This window comes from Ursus arctos, unplaced genomic scaffold (assembly GCF_023065955.2).
Source record: "Ursus arctos isolate Adak ecotype North America unplaced genomic scaffold, UrsArc2.0 scaffold_7, whole genome shotgun sequence".
NCBI classification, from domain to species: Eukaryota; Metazoa; Chordata; class Mammalia; order Carnivora; family Ursidae; genus Ursus; species Ursus arctos.
The window spans coordinates 5,211,279-5,230,250 of record NW_026623089.1 but is presented as its reverse complement, the minus strand read 5'-3'; the positions used below and the strand labels follow the sequence as shown (position 1 = coordinate 5,230,250).

Below are 18,972 nucleotides of genomic sequence, written 5' to 3'. Positions count from 1 at the left end.
TAGTTTGATGATGGTGGTGATGGTGATTAGGTTGGTGATGATAATGGTGGTGATGGTGATGATAGTGTTGATGGTGATGATGGTGGTGGTGATGATAATGTTGGTGATGAGCATGGTGATGATGGTGATGATAAGGATGAAGATGGTGATGGGGATGACGAGAATGAGGATGATGGTGATGATGGCGATGGTGCTGATGGTGATGGTCATGTGGGCAGTGTTGGATCATGATCCAAGTGTACAATGTGTGTACAGTGTATGAAGGTTTTCTTGCTGATCTCCCTTGTAAGCATTGCTGAGAGCCACCCCCCTGGTTGAGTGGGGGAAGGCTGAATGGGACGTGGGACACAATGAAATGTTTGCAAAGAGCCCGGATTGATGAGACTTGGAAGCAAGTCATTTATTTGCCTTCTTGAGTCTTCTCCAGCCCTCCCCTCTCCTCCTAGCCATTTTCAAAAGAACTTGAAGGGTTTTACCAGAGAATACAGTCACTGTCCAGCGGCTGTTACTTCATCTTTGCTGCTCAAAGAAATGTGGAGACACTTGACACAGCCCAGCCCCGCATGCGCCCCTGATTCTTCTGTGCCTGTGTTGCAAGCTCAGTCCCAGCACATGGTTTCCTGGGGCTTCCCTTCCTCCCCCCGAGGCTGTGGCTTCGTTTTGGAGACGGATCTCTCTTCAGTTTTGTAATGGAAGGGATTTTTCCTCCTGACTCCACGTCTTGCACTCATCATTTTTAATCCCACGCTGACAGGTTTCCCAGCAGCTGACCTTCTGTTGGCAGAAGCAATGAATCAATCACCCTGGGCTGGTGACAGTTGGCACTTGGGCTGGCCAGGACCGCTGCCAGAAAACAGCTGTTTATGGAGGCCTGGCCTCCAGCTTGAGGGGAGTCACCTTCAGAACTTCTCCTATCTAAGGCTGCTCTTAGCACCAGTGGGAGAACCCACTCTTCAGTCCTTGGATAGATGCAAACTTATAAACTCAGTAGAGCTTAAGTGGATAGACCTCTTTCATTGTCTAGTTACCTTATGTCACTAGCCTTTTAAGAAACAATTCTCTTGACTCATTTCCCACTGTTATAAAGGAGAGTATGAATTGAGTTCGAAGAATGTTCTGGAGGAGTGAGAAGCCTTTGGCTTTCTTTGGTGTGAACCACTCAGCCCCCTCCCTGGCAAACAACAACAAAACAAAAACCCCAACTAAAGCATTAATGAACCCTAACCTCTGTCTACAGAGCAGTTAAAGCTGACCCAGGACCCGCCTTCTCATCAATTACCAGCTCTCTGATTTGCACTTTAATTGAAAACCACAGGGAGATCCAATTAAAGCTGTGTTGATTGGAGCCGCCCTCAGACTGGGAGCACCAGTTCCCAGACTCCCAGGCTCCCGCTGGATTGAAGTTTCTCTTGCAGAGCCATCAGATTTTGAGAAACTTCCATCACAGAGTCACACAGCAGCAGTGGAGATGGGTGTCAGGCCAGCAGGAGGACCCACGGCCTGCCTCTTGTCAGGCTCACTGGTGTTGGGCTGCAAATCTGTCACCAGAGCTGATACCGGGTGCCCTAATTCCTTGAAGTCCAGGAGGAGGAGTGTTTTTAGTTCACAGTGAGAACTGAGAGACAAGAACATTGTTTTTTCGAGGGGACCACAGGTGCCTTCCTGAACTGAAGTGCCCCTGGGCAGTGTTGCTGTTTTTTGTCCTTGAAGCTAAAGTGAACGTTTCTCTGGGGCTCACTGGTAAGCCTGCTTCAGTGCATTCCAGGGAGACCCGAGAGAGAGGTGCGAGGCGTGTGGGTTGGCCCCATGAAGCTCCGTGTTGACTTCGGTGGTGACCCTGGCTCCCCCTGATGATGTCTGCATGCCCATCAGGCCGCGGGGAGGAGTGCGGGGCGGTGGGAGGAACCAGCAGGCCCGCAGTTTTCACAGAGAACCAGGAGTATCTCACGCTTATCTGTTCTGAGCTCCTCTCTAGGCTTTGGCCCATTTTAGGTTGACGTCCACATGTTTATTTGTCACAATTGACATTTTTTATGTTTAGCCCAAATTATTCTGAACCCTGAACCCAGAGGTGCTGGGTGTTTAATGTGGACAGCGAGTCCTCAGACACCCCCGGACATCTGTTCCTATTGTTTGACATGGAATGTATGCTAATCTTTTTTGTTTTTAGCTACTCTGGTTAAGCAAAAGTCAACCTAAAATGCACTTTTTCTTTGAAAATTGGGCTCATTTTCTCCTTTGAGGAAAGTGTTTTAAACCCAATATAATCAGGAGAGCTTAATCTCCGTGTTTAAATCGTGTCATAACAAATTGAATTGTGTCATTAAGTTACTCGTTTATGAACTAGGATCGTCGAGCAAGCTGGCATTTGTGAGAAAGAGAAGGTGTTTGAAAGGCGGCAGGAGTTTCGAATGGTGTTATTAACATTTCTCTGCCTCTGACCGCTGTAAACGATCACCTCACCGTGTCCTGCAGGTCCTTGAAAAATGTCCTTGAGTCACATTCGTCCTGGGGACATTCATTCCTTTGGCAGGTTTTGGGACCTGAGTGAGATTTGAGAGCCCGTCGGCGGCACCCCGGTGTCCCCGGTACAGATCGTGTGCGTCCGCGTCACCTGCCGTGATACGGGCTGGGTTTAGCTCCCACTTGCCTTTCTTTGCCAGTGCCTTGTTGCAGGGCACATTGTTTTTTTTTTTTTTTAAAGATTTTATTTATTTCAGAGAGAGACATACAGAGATAACTTGTGCATGAGAGAGCACGAGTAGGGAGGAGAGGGAGAAGCAGGCTCCCCACTGAGCAGGGAGCCTGACAGTGGGGCTCGATCCCAGGACCCTGAGATCATGACCTGAGCCACCCAGGCGCCCCTACAGTGCACATTCTGAGCAATGATACACGGGCCCCTGTTTAGTGTCACCTCCTGACACCTTTTTAGGGACCTCTTTTTATTGGTTATGCTTTTCTCTTCCTTCTTCAGTTCTCCCTCTTATGATTTGGAGTTTTAGATCTTGAAAGAGAAAGGAAAAGATATAAAAGGAAAGAAAAGGAGAATATCACGCGTAAAACAGTCTACCTTAGATAATACATCTGTTTGTGTTTATTGACTCTTTCTCGACTCCCAGTTTCTCAATGGTGTAGCTATGCCCACTCCCTCTGACCTTCATTTTCTGTTCCTTCTTTGTCCTTCTCCCATCAGCTTTGCCCCACACCCCCCGGCTTTCCTGGGGTGCACTCGCTGAGGTCTGCGGTAACACCCTGTGCCACAGACACTGGCCTGGTGCCCTATTCTCTGGGCTGCATTTTGTGCTAGTGACCCCACTGTGCCACCCCTCTGGGCTTTCCGTTTTTCTCTGGCCTCTGATGTCCTGTGTGAGCTTTCATTTCGGGAATTCAGTGCATAGTTCAGGGTCCTCTTCTTTCTCTCCTTTCTTGTGCTTTCACTGTTCAGGACATGGCCAGGATGCAGGGTTTTCTGGCTCAGGGAGTAGTATCCCCGGCACCTGCTGTTGGCGGTGCCCACACCCGGCCCCGTCTCTGTGAGCCACCCCTCCTTCCTCATGTTCTGGTTCAACCTCCACACAGGTCACTCCACCCCTACCTCCAGTGGTATTGCCTGGGTTTGTGCGGTGGCTTCTCTGCTGGGATCCTCACTTGGCTGTGAACTCCCCTCCCCTCCCACCTGCTCAGTCCCACACGATCCCCAGAGTACTGTCCAGTGAGATGCTGGTACTTGCTTGTCTTTGCAGCCTCCCCGCTCCTTCAGATGGAGCGGTTCCCACCATGGCTGATTGAGCCCTGCAGGCTTGGGACCCTGCTGCCCTTCCAAGCCTCCTTTCATGCCTCTCCCTCTACGGCTGGGGACGTCCAGCACCCGGGTGGGCACAGGTCTGCATGCCCCTTGCTTAGTGTTGACTCACCTTCCAATCTCTTGTGATGTCCCTTCGTCAGGAAAGTCTCTGTGACCCCCAGGATCATAGTCTTGGGGATACACTCTCCAGGTGCCCTGAACTTTTCCTCAGAAAGCTGTTGTTAGTTGCATATTTCACTGAGACCATGGCTTTAATGTTTGACTTGTGGGACAGAAGCTACGTCCCTGGTGGGGATATGATGAGTGTTTGCTCCGTGACTGCAGTGCCCAGTGTGTGTTGGGCATACAGTAGGTGCTTATTAGACACTTTTGAATAGATCAGAGGGACTGATGGCAGGAGGAAAAAATGTCATCAGTGACTATGGGCTTTCAGAGGGCTTTGCAGAGGACAGATGTTTCCAGGCCAGCTGATAGGAGACAGGAAGCTTGAGGAAAAGGGTGAGGTTTGGGGTTTCATCAAGCAGAGCAGCTCTGGGCAGGAGCAGCCTCAGGTGACACTCCTTGTGTGGGACCATCAGGGGTCTCCCAGTTCTGCTTGGAATGCACGTTTGTGGACAGGGTCTGCAGCTTTCCTGTTGGCCTTCTACTAAAGGCAGTGTGCTGAGCTAAGCAGTGATGAGTGGTCCCTGCTCCCTGGAAACATGCATCCTAGGGGAGAAATGGCTGGACAGACAGAAGATTAAAGCACACACACTGGTAGTGTTAGTGAGAGCAAATGCCTCTGTATTCTGATGGGCATGTGGGGTCCTGCAGGGCTGAGTGACCAGGTAACAAGCAGGCCAGGCCCCCAAGGTCCCAGGGACGGAGACCCGGATGTGTCAGCTGACAGTGACAACCTTCCTTCCCACCTGGGAGAAAGGCCCTGTCTTTGAGAATGGCTGAGAGCCTTGCAACTGATTTGTCTCCCGCCTTTGATTTTGTTCAAGTGTCTGCTGTATTCCCTTTTATTTTTACTTCCTGTTTGCTTGCTGCACAGGAGTATTTTACACAAAATGCTACTCTCCATCCTCTTTGTAGAGGGAGAGGATGGCATACACCCTCAGCTCATAGCTGCTAGCAAGTTCACCATGTTCTCTCCACGGCAGCCCTTCATCTTGCTCAGAGGATTTCAGAGTCTTCACTTGCCCTCCTTGGAGGGAAGAGCCAAGTGGTAGCAGAGCATTTGTTCGTCCTTTGCTGTGACGTCACGAAACAGAGGGACCAGGCTGCCTTGGCTGTGTGGGGCTGGCTAGCTGGTGGCTCGCAGCCCAGTGCTGGGCTGTCTACCTTCTGGAAAGCATATGAGACTTCCTGGGTTAGAGAAGCTGTGAATTTACCTCCTGAGCCCTCCTGTGCTGTCATCCTTCTGGGGAGAATGGAAAAGGAGAGGTCCCTCAATCACTGCTAGAAACGTGCTTCTTCCTGATTTATCTTCAGTGCCAGTGAGAGGAGTCCTTGGTTCTGGGCAGGTCCCGTGCACAGCTGCTGCTCACGTGCATTCACCAGGGCGAGAGGCCCCCCAGGGTAGGGTTTGTCCCCCACGAGTCAGACACAGGAGGTTCCCCTGTGCCAGCTACCTTTCCTTGGCCCCTCTCTTTCCCTTTCTCATACACCCACGTTTTCTCCTTAGATGTTGACTTGTGAACTAACAGTTGCTCCTTCGTTGAGATTGGTTTCCTGAAATAATCTTTGAAAAACGTATAAGATAAAACATGACTCATGTATCCATTGTTTTTCTAGGTTTGTGGGTAACATTGAAATTACTTCCTGGAGATATCCATCAGATTAGAAAAGAATTTCCTCACTTAGTGGACAGGACCACCGCGGTGGCTCGGAAAACGGGGTTTCCGGAGATAATCATGCCTGGTAAGAACCGATGGCTTCTGCCCTCTGAGTGTGGTATGGATGTGGCCAGCGTTCGGGGAGCTTGTATAGCTGGCCCCAAAGCGCAGTGTGGGGACAGTGACCGGAAGGAGCTCTGGCAAGCAGAGGTTGAGCTTGTGGGAGGTGATGTGTCAACCCCCTGGGGTGGCTATGGATCATTCTGGCAGGCAGGAGCTGTGGCCAGAGTGAGAGCTGACTACCTAGGTTCAGGCTGCGGGGAGGTGGCTTCTCTTGGTTGTAATAACCTGCTGGTGGGAGTGACGTCTGGCACTATTGGTATAAGGACAAGCAAGGGAATCAAGCATTTCCAGAAACCCAGCCCTGAGAGCTCGAGGTGGGTTTCTGCCACCAGCTGGAGTGAACGTCATCATTATTGTAAGCAGAGCCCTTTACTGTCCGTATTCCACTGTCCACCCTTAATCCAGAAGCCTTGCAGTTTGTCTGTACCCCACATCATCTAGTGAAAAGGAAGAACAGGAGTTCGACATTCCACTGTCCCTGGCTGCACAGACTGCGTGTACCGGGTTGGGTAACACATAAAATGTAGTAAAGGGCAGTGGAGTATGGGGCCCGTATGGGACCCTTTCAAGGGCTGGGTGGTTGGTTCACTCTAGGATGAAGGTAGCTCTTTTATGATGGTAACATAGGTTCACAGCGAAGGTCCTGTAACAGCTTTGGAATCATCCAGAACGTGTTCAAAGTTAAGGGGGCACAGTTTAGGTAAATGGACCCTACTACGTTCCAGGCTTTGGAAAATGGCCCTCAGGGTCGGTTGTGGGTTAAATGTCTCTTCACCACCGTGGTCCCCAGCCTCAAACCCCAGCCTTCAGCCCTGGAAGTGAGAACGCAGGACCTGGAGTCCGGCTTGTGCTTGGAATTGCGCCACAGTGCGATCCGACCTCACTCAGATGTGCTCTGCTGCTCTGAAGAAGGAGAGGAATGATAATTCCTACCTGCAGGGCGGGTTGGAGTTGGGATGCCGTAGGGGATAAACTCACAGAAAACACAAGGCCAGCTCAAGCGGCCGAACCCTGAGGCTGTTCATCAGCTCCGCACCTGAGCCACAGATTCAGCCCGGGCACTGGCTCTGCTTCTGCCTACAAGCTCTGCTGGCTGCTCTCCTGTGCATATTGACTTTGTCCTCTGTGTAAGGGCCCTGATGGCTACCCGTGTCCTGAACAAGATGGTATGATTTTGACCCAGTGCTGCCCAGCAAGGAGCCTGAGCATCTCCCAGACTGGCCTGCTCAGGCCTGCGCCCTGCAGCCCCCAGACGGTCATGGGCTGGGTGGGGGAATGTGCACATTAGCCATCTAGACATCAGCTCCTCCCAATGGCAAGGGCTGCATGTGGGAGACGTGGATTCCTGACGCATGTTTGCGTAGACATCTGATCAAAACAAGGAAGGAGGGGCAGCACGTGAATGTTTACACCTGGTTCCTGCTCAGTTCATATTTCTCACTATCGCTCAGGCCCGGTAATGGATTTTAAGCTTATTAAACCAATAATGGAATTCCATATTAAGATTAATCTCATATTTACATAATACTTTCAGTTTCCCAATAACGATCATATTAATAATCTGATTTGATCCTCACGAGATCTTGGGCAAGCCCGTTAATATTTATCCTTTATATCTGTGGGATACTTTTTGGTTTGCACATAATGCTTACATTAATAATTTGGCTTGATCTGTCTAAGGGTCTTGGAAGCCTACACATTGGTGTTGAACTAATTGCGATTGAAATTAAGCCACAGCCTAAAGTTACACAGCTAGTGAGAAGTAGAAATGGGGCCAAACCACCCCACATTCAGAGATTCCCCATTGTGTCCCTTTACAGGGCCTTGCTGTACACTCGCAGGGAGAGATATCCACTCATTGTGCATGCTGTCAGGGTTATTGCTTTGTTTATTTTAGGGCAGGTGGGGACATGTTCTTTCTGCTACCTCTGTCTTTCAGGGCTGTTGTGCGTCATTGTATATCTGACTGGTGAATCGATGTGAAAGACATCTCAGATCGTTTAGGTTGGATCATAGTGGCTCACCCATACAGGAAGAAAGCGTGACATCCGGCACGCTGTGAAACTGAGGGATACCTTCCATGGGTGGGAGTCAAGTCTGTGTGCAGCAAATTAATTTGGAGCTCTTAGGGGATGTATTGGTTGCATGTGGACTCGAGATGAAATTTACAGATTAGGATGACATTGGGCACTCATCTTGGGTGGTCTAGGATGGCTTCATGTTTGGAGGGAGACCCAGAAAACTTCTAGCTTGTACTGGTTATATTTCCCTTTATAATTGATTATCTTAAAAAGTAAGTCTGGACCTCTGAAATAATCTCCTAATAGATTTCTGGGGAAGCCATATAGCTGACTGTTGTTCCAGTTGGTTCTGTGTGCTGAGTTGGGAGTCAGGGTTCCTGTAGTGTGGGATTCTAGCTGGAGTGAGTGACCATGTTCTCTATGGCCGTGGAATCATTGGACAGGTCCTGGGTGCTGCATTGTACCCTCAGGGGAGAGAGAGAGGGAGAGAGAGAAAGAGAGACAGCCACAGCCTGGGGTGTTTTCACTCCGACCCCTGGCCTTTAACTTGGTAGGACCTGTGCACTGTCCCATCTTGTCCCATCTTACGGAGATGCTTTTTACAGAGATGTGCATCTCCCTTCACAGTGGGAGAGTCTCCTCTTCCCCCGTGTTGCCGGCTCTGCTGCCTTTCTGTGAGCCACTGGAAATCCTGCAGGTTTTCTGAAGAATCCTGGTGGGGAACAGAGTTTTCTTCTGATCTGGGAAGGTGGCTGGAGGCTTGCATAAGGCAGAGGGAGTGTTCTCTTTGAGTCCACCCACGTCTGCTTCTAGTTCCTTCCTCCCCAGTTTGAGAGCCCTGGAGCCCTGCAGGCCTCTGCTGAGGGCACTCTTGTGAGTGTGCCTCTGAGGGGTTCATCTGCTGTAAATAGGGTCTCCCTTCTGGGATGTCCCCGAGTATGGATGACTAGACCAGTAGGAGAGTGAGACCGTGGGGTTCACCACCTCCCTGCCTCCAGTGTGTGATGGCTGTCTGGCTGATGAGGCCTTTATGAAGCTCTTGAAGCCCTTTTTGATTATGGCTTTTGTGCTTTGATAGAATGTGCAGACTGAGGGATGGTACAGACTATCCTGCCTTATCAGTGAGGCTGTTCAGCTGTGGGTGGCGTGGGAGGTTAGGTGACTTGTCTGCTGTCACACAGGGATTGGTGGCACGTGTTGACCTGGCAGCTTTACCTCCTGCCTCTGGCCCTGGGCTCCATCACTCTTAGCTTCTCGCATGGTCAATATTACTGACTACAGCCGCTGTTCCTCTCCCAGCAGCGACTGTGGCTGTGGGAGCAACCCACTGGGATTATTATAATAATGACTTTTAAATGAAAGCTTCATTTAATAGTTGGATACATTAAAAGCCAGAACAGAGCAGAAAGAAAGGAAGAGAGAAAGAAAGAAAGAGGACTTGTTCTTGGCCCATAGTGGGCCATTCGCTGCTCTTGATGGACCCGTTCCTCACATCCCCTGTGGGAGAGCAGGTGGGTCAGTGTGGGAGGTGACCAGACAGACAGCGGAGGAGCAGTCACTGGGTAGTGATGCTTCCTGTAAATCATGCTGCTAATGAGGCTTGCTAAGTTTTCCCAGTTGGACCATTACCAGGGGCCTCCTAGGCTCTCAGTAGGAAGAAGTGCCTTGAGTTTATTTGTTGTGTATGGGTTTGTTTTTGTTTTCACACAATTTATGGCCCATCTCACTTTAAAATGCACATGTCTGTTTTGTTCTGCTCTGAACAGAACAGAACAAGTCTGTTCTGATCCTGACAGCTGCTGCCCACGAGGAGGAGAGAAGGTCCATGCAGAAGGCTTCTCTCTTGACCCACTCCCAGTCCCTGATCCCAGACATCAACTCAGAACCTTGGCTTATGGTTCTAATTCTCGATCAGCTTTTTGTTCAAGTCCTTAGAAGAATGCCGAGGAAGGCAGTACTGCCATACGTCACCCGAGGTGTGCCATTGATGGTGTGATGTTCTTTGGCTACCCAGATGCCGAGAACACAGCCAGTGGTCCACCGTGAGATAGTGATGGGAGTCACTATGGGCCATGGACACTGGAGAGGGGATGGCCACTGCACACCCATCGGCAGCATTCGAGTCCCCGTGGCATGAGCTGCCCACCGAGGTGAAGGACCATGCAGATAATTAAGGGACTTGAGGTTTTTCTTCCTTCTTGTGATCTCACGATGATGATGCTGAAAACTGCTTTTGTCATGCCTTTAAATGCTGAGACCGTTTTCTAGGAAATATTTTGTAATCATCTATACAGTATTTATAATCCTCTGCTAGGATTGGTAGCAATTTCGACAGTGTTGCAGAATTCCCCATTACATTATGAATAATGGTTTGGTTTTAAAGGTATAATTTTTCCCCCAGGTGATGTTCGAAATGACATCTACGTAACATTAGTTCAAGGAGATTTTGATAAAGGAAGCAAAACCACAGCAAAGAATGTGGAGGTTACAGTGTCTGTTTACGACGAAGACGGAAAACGACTGGAGGTATTCATTGTTACAAAGCTTAATCTGCGGCATTGGAACTTTATTTTCTAAGTGTTTTCTTGGCTGCTGCAGAATAGGACAAGACGTAGTGGAGGCTCCCTGATCCCATTTCTGGGGATGAGAGTTTACTCTTTCCTCCTTTCTCTAGGTCGCTGTAAAGGACTGACGTGCACGGGGCCCTGGCCGCCGCGGGCCTCGGGAGCGCTGTGGTCCTGACCCCTCCGTTTCCCGGCCCTATCATGGGGCCTCACTTGCCAACATAGAGCCAAGTCTCAGAGGTCTAGTGGTCATGCTAGAAGTTCAGAGACCATTATTATCATTGTCTGAGAGATGGGGAAACTGAGGCCCTGGGAAGTTTCATACAGGGTCAGAGAGTTAGTCGGGTGGGGCACTGGGGTTTGAATCTGGGCCTCTGACGTCATGCTCTCCTGGGTGGTGGTGGTTACCACGGTGGCCTGCAGGACTCAGCGTGCTGGGCTGTGCTAGGGGACGGTGGCCTCCTCTGAAGACTGGAGGCCACGCCAGAGCAGGTGCCTCTGCCAGCCAGAACTCTGGACTGTGGGGTGGGGGGCTGGGCTCCCCTGGGCCCACATGTCTGAGAGCAATGCCCCGTGTGTGCACCTGAGGCTCAGCTGTGCTCGGAGGTGGGGGTGGCATCCTTTCCCTGGGGTGGCCCATGTCCATTGTGATTGCCGGGTGGTGCTGCCCTTGCCACTTGGGCTTTACCGGCATCACTTCCACTGGAGCCGAGTGGTCAGTGTTTACGGCTGGTGGAACGGGAAGGAGTGTTGTCACTTCCTTCTTAGCCTATAGCTCTTCATTCTGGACCTACTGAGTGAATCAGGCGACTTCCTGTGGATCTTAACGTTAAGGCTGTTAGGGGTGACGGTACAAAGGATGGAGGACAGTAGCATCCCTATACTGATAACCATCAAGATGCTTAAATGTCTGCGAGCAAGATTGTGTGCTGGCCTCGCTGCTCCAGATGGATCTGTTCTTCCATTGCTGGGAGCATATTCCATTTGTGATGGGGTTTATTGGCATTCCTGTAGTGCTCTGCTTAGCTCATCTAATGGGGGCGGGAGGTGGGGAGATGGATGCAGTGTCAAGCTCTATGAGGTCTGATGTGAACTCATTATGCCTTCTTTTAAAGCATGTGATTTTCCCGGGTGCTGGTGATGAAGCGATTTCAGAGTACAAGTCTGTGATTTACTACCAAGTAAAACAGCCACGTTGGTTTGAGACCGTCAAGGTATCATTTACATGGTCATTTTATCCCACGGGGTTGATTATGAAATGCTCATTTGTATCCCAAGGAAGTCCCCAGCTCCCACCCAAGCCGGGGCTGCTGGCCAGCGGGCACCCTGAGCAGGCAGAAGAGCTCTCCCTACAAAGTCGTTCAAGGTTGCTAAGGAACCATGCCGGCATTTCTTGGGATACATTTACTCTCATCTCCTTTTGGACATAAAAATAGGACTTTCATGGAGACAAATGACAGAGTCCTTTAAAGATAGCTATTATCTTTCTCTTCCTGGGTCTGTTATATGTGTGGCATGCTGTCTTTACCCCAAATGGGAAAAAATAGAGGTGACAATATATGGAGGACGTCGCTGGGGAGACGGGTCCCCATCCCTGGTGTGACACTCTGCTCTCCTGACGCGGCTCGCTGACGTCAGCACGGCAGCCCACTGTGGCACACCCCAGCCCCCGTGCCGAGGGCTTGAATATGGGGAAACCCAGCCTGGGGTTGGCCTTAGATGGCAGATGGTAGATAGGTGAATTTGGGACAGTCTTCGCTTAAAGGCAGCATGCATGGGGTCTTTCTTCTTCAACTCCATGTCACAACAGGAAAGCTTTCTTCCTGCTGCCCGAAGACAGGCCCCTGCAGCTGTTGAGGGACCGTGGACACCTCCAATAAAGGCTACTAGGAAAATGGCAATTTGTAAAAATAGACACTTAACAGTGAGGATGTGAACATTTATGAACACTTCTGCTGTCTTGCAGAATCGGTTTGGCGTCCCTTGCAATGTTGTTTAAATTTTCCAAAAGCATTTTGCCTTTGGGAAAGTCCTGTAGCGGTGAGGCATACAGTAATTTCATCCCTGCAGGGAAGAAACGTGTACAGTTGCACAGTATGTGAGAAGACACGGTACAGGTGCTGAACCTTCTTTTTCAATTGCACAGGTGGCCATTCCCATTGAGGATGTCAACCGCAGTCACCTTCGGTTTACCTTCCGCCACAGGTCGTCACAGGACTGTGAGTAATCCCTTGATTTTAGCCCGTGTTGTTTGCAAGGAAAAACTGGGGGAAAGCTCTGTAGGCTGCACTTGTCACTTGTTCTGGATTGTTCTAGAACTAGGTGATCCTAACACGATGTGGTCTCAATCCCTTAGCTCATTTCCATGTTGACCTCTTCCTGGAAAATGTTATTGACTCTTCTTCATTGTGCTGATTATTGGAGATCTTAATTTTCTTCTTGAAATTTTCCTGCTGCTATTTCCTGGTCTTCCTGTTTCCTCTCTTCCGTGTGACGTGTAACACTGTTCCATCCATCTGAACAGTCACTGAGATACAAGTAGCTTTCAGAAATTGGCTCTTAATGCTGTTTGCGTTGGGTTGGTGAACTCGAGACCTGTTTCGTGTTCGTGGGCAGCCCCCGTGTCTGGCTTCAGGCTAAGCTTCTCTGCTAGCAGATGTTGGTGTCGCGCTGACTGATGCCGAGAAGCCGGGAGGGAAGCTGGGGTTCGGATCCCTGTCCTTCCAAAAAAGTTCTTAATCGATGACGAGAGTTTGTCTTGTCATGTTCATTATTGTCCGCTCAGGACGTAGCCCTGTGCTAGACACTAAGACAGCACGACGGGCAGCTAGATCTCTCTTTTGTGGTCTGTACTTATAGTGCAGTGAGCTAAGATTTGGGAAAATAAAGCAAGTAAGATTGGCTGCGCTGTGTGTGCTGATGCTTTGAGGGCAAGGGTGGTCTGGGGGGCCGTGTTTGTCATGGACAGCCCTGTGGCAGCCACTTGGGTGGGGGTCCTCTGCCCTGGCTCATGGCCTCATAGAGGATAAGAATGGAGGATAAGAATGCCCGGGGGTGTTGACCAAGCAGGATGGAGGCTGCTGAGCCTGTGGCACGATGCCTGGCATGGGGTAGGGGCTCCTTAGACGCCACTGCTGTGTGGTCATGTGTCTGACCTTTGTACTGTTTCTGTAAGGGGGCATGCCTGACCTGGGCCCTTTCCGAGGTGTGGGACCCACAGAGGTAGGGGGTGCAGGAGAATGAGTACACATGCAAAGGCTAGAAGCTGGGGCAATGTAGACCCCATGGTGGGGCCAGCGAGGAGCTGCGACCCCGCTGTGTTCAGAAGCTCTGGGGAGGCGTGTTCACGCGGTCCGCAGGGCTGGTGTGTGGAGAGCACGCATATCAGCCCCAAGACGCACAGGGGGTGGGGTGAGGCCGCTGAGGCGGTTGAACCAAGGGATCTAGACAGCACGGGGTCCGTCGTGGTGAGCCGGTGTGGGGGGCGGGGCAGGGGGATCTGCAGCATCATTCCACCTCCCGCCCGGTCCCGGTGTGTCAGCAGTGCAGGGCCCTAGCTAACGAGGGCTTGGGGTTCAGGAAGAGTGGGAGAAGCGGGGTCGCGAGGGCTGGGCAGCGTGGGAAGCAGTGCCCAACCGCTGCAGACTTGCCTGTCAGCCAGAGCTAGCCCCCCCAGGCGGCGGGCTGGGGTCTGCTGGTTTTGCATGACACTCCTCAACGGCCAGAACTTGGGGTCTGAACAATGACTCATGAATGTTCGCTAACATTCGTGTGCTCTTACTGTGCTCCTGGTACGAGCATTTTGACTGTGCCATTTGGATCCGTCGTCACTCACAACAACCCCTGTGCTGTCACTGTGGTCCTCGCTCTGCACATTCTGGTCGAGGAACCTGAGGCTCACAGACCCCACCTCTGTCCCCCAAAGTCACCCAGGTAGTCACTGGGAGGGCTTGGGGCAAACCTGGTCTGTGTGCTGGAGTGTCCCACCCGCACACTTCGGGGGCGTGGTGAGGCCACTTCCATCCTCTCATCTTAGTTTAGCTCCTGCTTTCTACACCTCACAGAGAAGGTTCTCCTCTTTCCAAACTTCAGTTTGAGTTGAGCTGTGAGGTCAGCCTGGGAGGATCGTAGAGCAGTAGGCAGAGGTGTGGGGTGAATGGAGTGGGGTGCGTGGATGGGGGACACTCCCGCAGGTCTTTCCTCAGCCGAAGCATGCAGGGAGCGGTGGGCCGGGCAGCCTGCCTGAGTGGAATGGCCGGGGGGTGGGACTGGGCCGCAGGGAAGAAGGTGGGAGCACTGGACGGCAAGGACGGAGTTCTAGAATCCACAGAAGGCTTGTCTTAAAGGCACGCTCACCCTTTACAACGAGCTTGTTCTCTCTGGTTAATAAATTACATTAGGGCAGAGGGATATCTTCTGTAGCATTTTAATTTTAAAAATCCTTGTTTTTCTAGTCAGTTTTAAGTACTCATTATAGACCATTATAGTCACCCGACACGCCACCACACATTTGCATAATTAATGAGGCTCCCAGGCCGTGGCTCGTGCGGTGTTGGAACCGTGTTGAGCATCAAGAGTGTGAGGCTGACGCAGTCCTGAGCCATCCGCTGCGGGAGCGACAGCAACCACTGGGGCCTCGTAAGCCTCCCTGAGCGCAGACACGCGGGGTCAGGAAGAAGTGAGGCCGCATTGCCCGTCCCCCCTGCCCCGCGCAGTGAGCTGCTTTTCCCCTAAAGGGAGGTGAGCACAGGAACAAATGATGGGATTTCTCAGGCTGGGATCCATCCCTGGGGATGGGAAGTTTGGTGCTGATGTGACAGACATTCCAGCAACTCGTTAGGAATTCCAGAGGCATCCGCTCCTGTTTCACCCCAACTCCAGCAGCTGTGTGGCTCCGGGTCCAGCTGGCCAGGGGCTGAGTTTCCTGGGTCATAGGGGGCCTGGCTGGGTGGGACAGCCCTGCCTCCTGTGCCCTTGGCATCCTGTAATGCTGCTAATGAGCACCTAATAAGTGCAGCCCGTGGCCTTGAGGTAAGGGGATAGGACGTTAATAAAACGTGCGCGATGCCATTTTGTGCTACTTAATGGTAGGATCAGGGGGAGCCGTGTGCTGACGGGGATGCTCACGTGTCCTTTTGAGCCACGGCTGCTTTCGTGGAGCCAGCTGTGTACTCTTTTCACATCAGCTCAAACTTAGAAGGATCTGGGCTTTCTCACCTGAACATTAGGGTAGTTTACGTTTTCTGATGCCCTTTTACAAAGTTATTTATTTTTTTTGATTACTAGGGTACATATTTTTTTGCTTTCATCCCTGTCTTTATTTTGGTTGGTCAATCATTCTGTCATTTATGTAATTAGTTAGCGTTTATTGAGCACCTGCTGTGTGCCAGGTACTGATGGACACCAGGACTGCGGAGATTAACGAGGCTCGTTATCTTGTGCAGTTGTGGTGACTTGGGATAATTATTTTGAGCCCCTGACTCAGGGTGGGTGGATGTGCTCCTTCCTCTGTTGACCTCTGTCTTTTCATCTCTCTCTCTATTTTTTTTTTTTTTTAAGATTTTATTATTTGAGAGAGAGAGAGAGAGTTGGGGAGGGGAGGAGAGAGATTGAGAAGCAGACGCTGTGCTGAGAGCGGAGCCTGACACGGGGCTCGATCCCAGGACCCTGGGATCATAACCTGATCCGAAGGCAGAGGCTCAACTGGCTGAGCCACCCAGGTGCTCCTCTCTTTTCATCTCAAAAAGAGAACACGGGATATATAATTTAAAGATTATAGCTCTGAAACTCAGTGTTTCCATGCTGTCCTCAGTTGCATCTTGTGAAATTCATGCAGAATCTACTTCAGGGGAGACTCCTCATCTCCCTCCTGTGCTGGCCCCTCCCCCGCTCACCACGCATGGCTCCCCAGCCCCCTGGCTCTCTGTCCCCAGTAGGCCAAGCCTGGGCCCACTCAGGGACTCGTCCTTTGGCCATGTCCGTTCTAGGAAGGTTTACGCACTGGCTCACATGTTGTCCATCTTCTTAGAGACCTTGTCCAGCCATCCAGCCATTCATCCCTGTCCCACCGTTCCCCTCTCACTCGTCACGGTCACCAAGCGAGAGAACTGGTTTGTTGGCAACTCCCCAGCTAGAATAAACGTTTACTGAGTCCTTAACAGATGGCAGGCGCTGTTGTCACAATAGCAGTGACGCGTGTGCAGTGAAACTAACGATCTGCAGCCGTTCGCATGCACACATGTGCACGCTTGCTCGGGCGGGTGGGGATCAGGACTGGCCTCTTGGTTTGCCCGGGCAGCCATAACAGAATAGACTGGGGGGGCTTGAACAACGGAAATGTGTCTTCTCACAGTTCTGGCGGCTGGAGTCTGAGAGCCGGATGCCAGATCCTGGTGTCTGGTGGGGATGCTTGTCCAGGCTGTGAACGCACAGAGATGTAGAGCTCTGCTGTCTTTCTCTTTTTGTCGAAGGGCACTAGTTCTGTGGGATTCGCGCTCCCCCCTTATGACCTCCCTAACCTCAAGCCCCTTCTTACAGGCTGCATCTCCACTGTAGTCACATGGGAGGGTTAGGGTCAGCACCAGACTCGGGGGGGACACAATTCAGTCCAAACAGTTATGAATAAAACACATCAGGGGAGGGGAGAGAGTGTGACCAGGTTACAGTTTACTGTGTTTAGATGGTCTGGTCACCTTGGTGCAGGTGATCTGTCAGCCGAAACTTGAATGAAGGGAGGGAATGAGCCTCACATCCAGGTATCTGGGGAAGGAGCTTTCTTGCTAGAGAACAAAATTTCCCATTTGTGTGTTCACTCCACCTGAATTTATTCTAGTGATTGCCGTGAGGTAGGAATCGATTCTGTTTTTTCATATGGATAGCCAGTTTTCTCAGGCAGTGGTCTGTCCCTACTGGATTGCCCTTCACCTCGTGTTTCCAGACCCTGTCCCTCCTGTTGCTCTGTGTGTCCCTGTTGTCAAGCCGCACTGTGGTCTTTGTGGTCATGTCCCCGTCACTGCTGTTTTCTAGGGTTGCGGACTGCCCCCACCCCGTGCTCTCCTTCCGCACCCACCTGGTGCTCTTGACTGTGGGAATCTGTTTCACGTTCCATGAGGAAACTCTTCCATGAGATTCTGATTGGAATTACTTGGAATTTACAGGTTAATTTGCTCACAAGTGGTTCTGTTAGGAGGATCCTTCCTCCTGGGGAACACTCCCATTTTTCCATTTCTGTCCATTTCCTTTAATTCAATGCAATTTTGTCATGTTTTCGTAAAGGTAGCCCTTGTAGCTTTTTATGTGATATTGCCATGATGGCAGTTGAAGATAATGATTGATTTCTCTTGCAGCCAAGGATAAATCTGAGAAAATATTTGCACTAGCCTTTGTAAAGCTGATGAGATACGATGGGACCACGCTGAGGGACGGGGAGCATGATCTCATCGTCTATAAGGTATACTGCTTGCCTGGTGCAGTATTGCTGATATGGACTGCTTCAGTCCTCTCTGGGACTCCTGGCCAGAGCTGACGTTTCCGTCTTTGTGAGAAAGCTGCTCTCTAGCTTCAGTTAGTTATCCAAATGCACGTTTCAGATGACCAGATTGCTGTTCCTAATGAGAGAAGATGATATGCGATAAATGTTAACATGAATGAATCTACACGAATGAGGGAAATCATTAAAATAAACAGTTTAGCAGATGATAAAGAGAAAATATCATTATGGTTAAAAGGATTAAGGATAGGAAAGGATAGAAAAGACATCGGTGTGGTTGATTGTGACTCACTTCTGACATGCCCATAATTACACCCACAGGCGGAGGCGAAGAAGCTGGAGGACGCCGCCACGTACTTGAGCCTACCCTCCACGAAAGCAGAGTTAGAAGAAAAGGCCCACTCGGCCACGGGCAAGAGCATGCAGAGTCTTGGGAGCTGCACCATCAGCAAAGACTCCTTCCAGATCTCAACTCTCGTGTGCTCCACCAAACTTACCCAGAACGGTGAGTCTGGGGATGGCCCCGTGTTCACCCCGCGGTTTTCGTCTCTCGACCCTGACTTTTTTGTGCTCCCTGTTGAGCAGTGGACGTTCTGCAGGTGCAGGAATGCTGCCTGCGGGTCATTCACGCGTCCTCTGTGCTGGTGCTGGCCAGCGTGGGTGTCCATGGACCAGAAGGGGGCGTGGCATCCACCGCACTTGAAAATTCACTACAATTTTGGTCTAAGGATTAACCTTAAAGGGAGTTAAACCATTGGGTTTGCTTTCAAAGAAAGGGTTTTGGCCAAAGGAAGGTAGCATGGCACAAGGGATAAACACACGGGGTTTGGGGTCAGACCAAAGACCAGTTATGGAGCCCTTGTCCTGTGCTCACCCTGGAAGTGACCTTGAATGAGGGCCTGAGAAACTGAACCTCACTTCCCTCAGCTCCGCACACATGTGGGTGTGATATCTGCCTCAGAGGGCTTCGTGAGGGTTTGGGGGGAGGGTCCAAGGTACCCACTCTGTGCGTGTGCCTTCTCATCTCCCAGCTACTCACCGAGATAATTACCAGTTATCTTTAGGTGTAAAGGTTGGTTTGGATGACATTTCTAGTTCCCTGGCTGACTGAATCACACTGAAGCACGGTGTCAGGAAGTGCCTGGCCTCC

General features: G+C 50.8%; 1 protein-coding gene across 4 annotated transcripts in view; it reads left to right on the top strand.

The window, feature by feature from the left end:
* DOCK1 (dedicator of cytokinesis 1) overlaps positions 1-18,972 on the top strand; it is a 493,249-nt gene that overhangs the window by 86,269 nt on the left and 388,008 nt on the right. For all 4 annotated transcript variants that reach the window (XM_048219065.2, XM_026494391.4, XM_026494390.4 and 1 more), the window contains 6 exons: positions 5,585-5,710; positions 10,171-10,295; positions 11,449-11,547; positions 12,480-12,552; positions 17,680-17,783; positions 18,144-18,327. In XM_048219065.2, the coding sequence (XP_048075022.1) occupies positions 5,585-5,710; positions 10,171-10,295; positions 11,449-11,547; positions 12,480-12,552; positions 17,680-17,783; positions 18,144-18,327 (711 nt within the window). The remainder of the gene's footprint in view (positions 1-5,584; positions 5,711-10,170; positions 10,296-11,448; positions 11,548-12,479; positions 12,553-17,679; positions 17,784-18,143; positions 18,328-18,972) is intronic.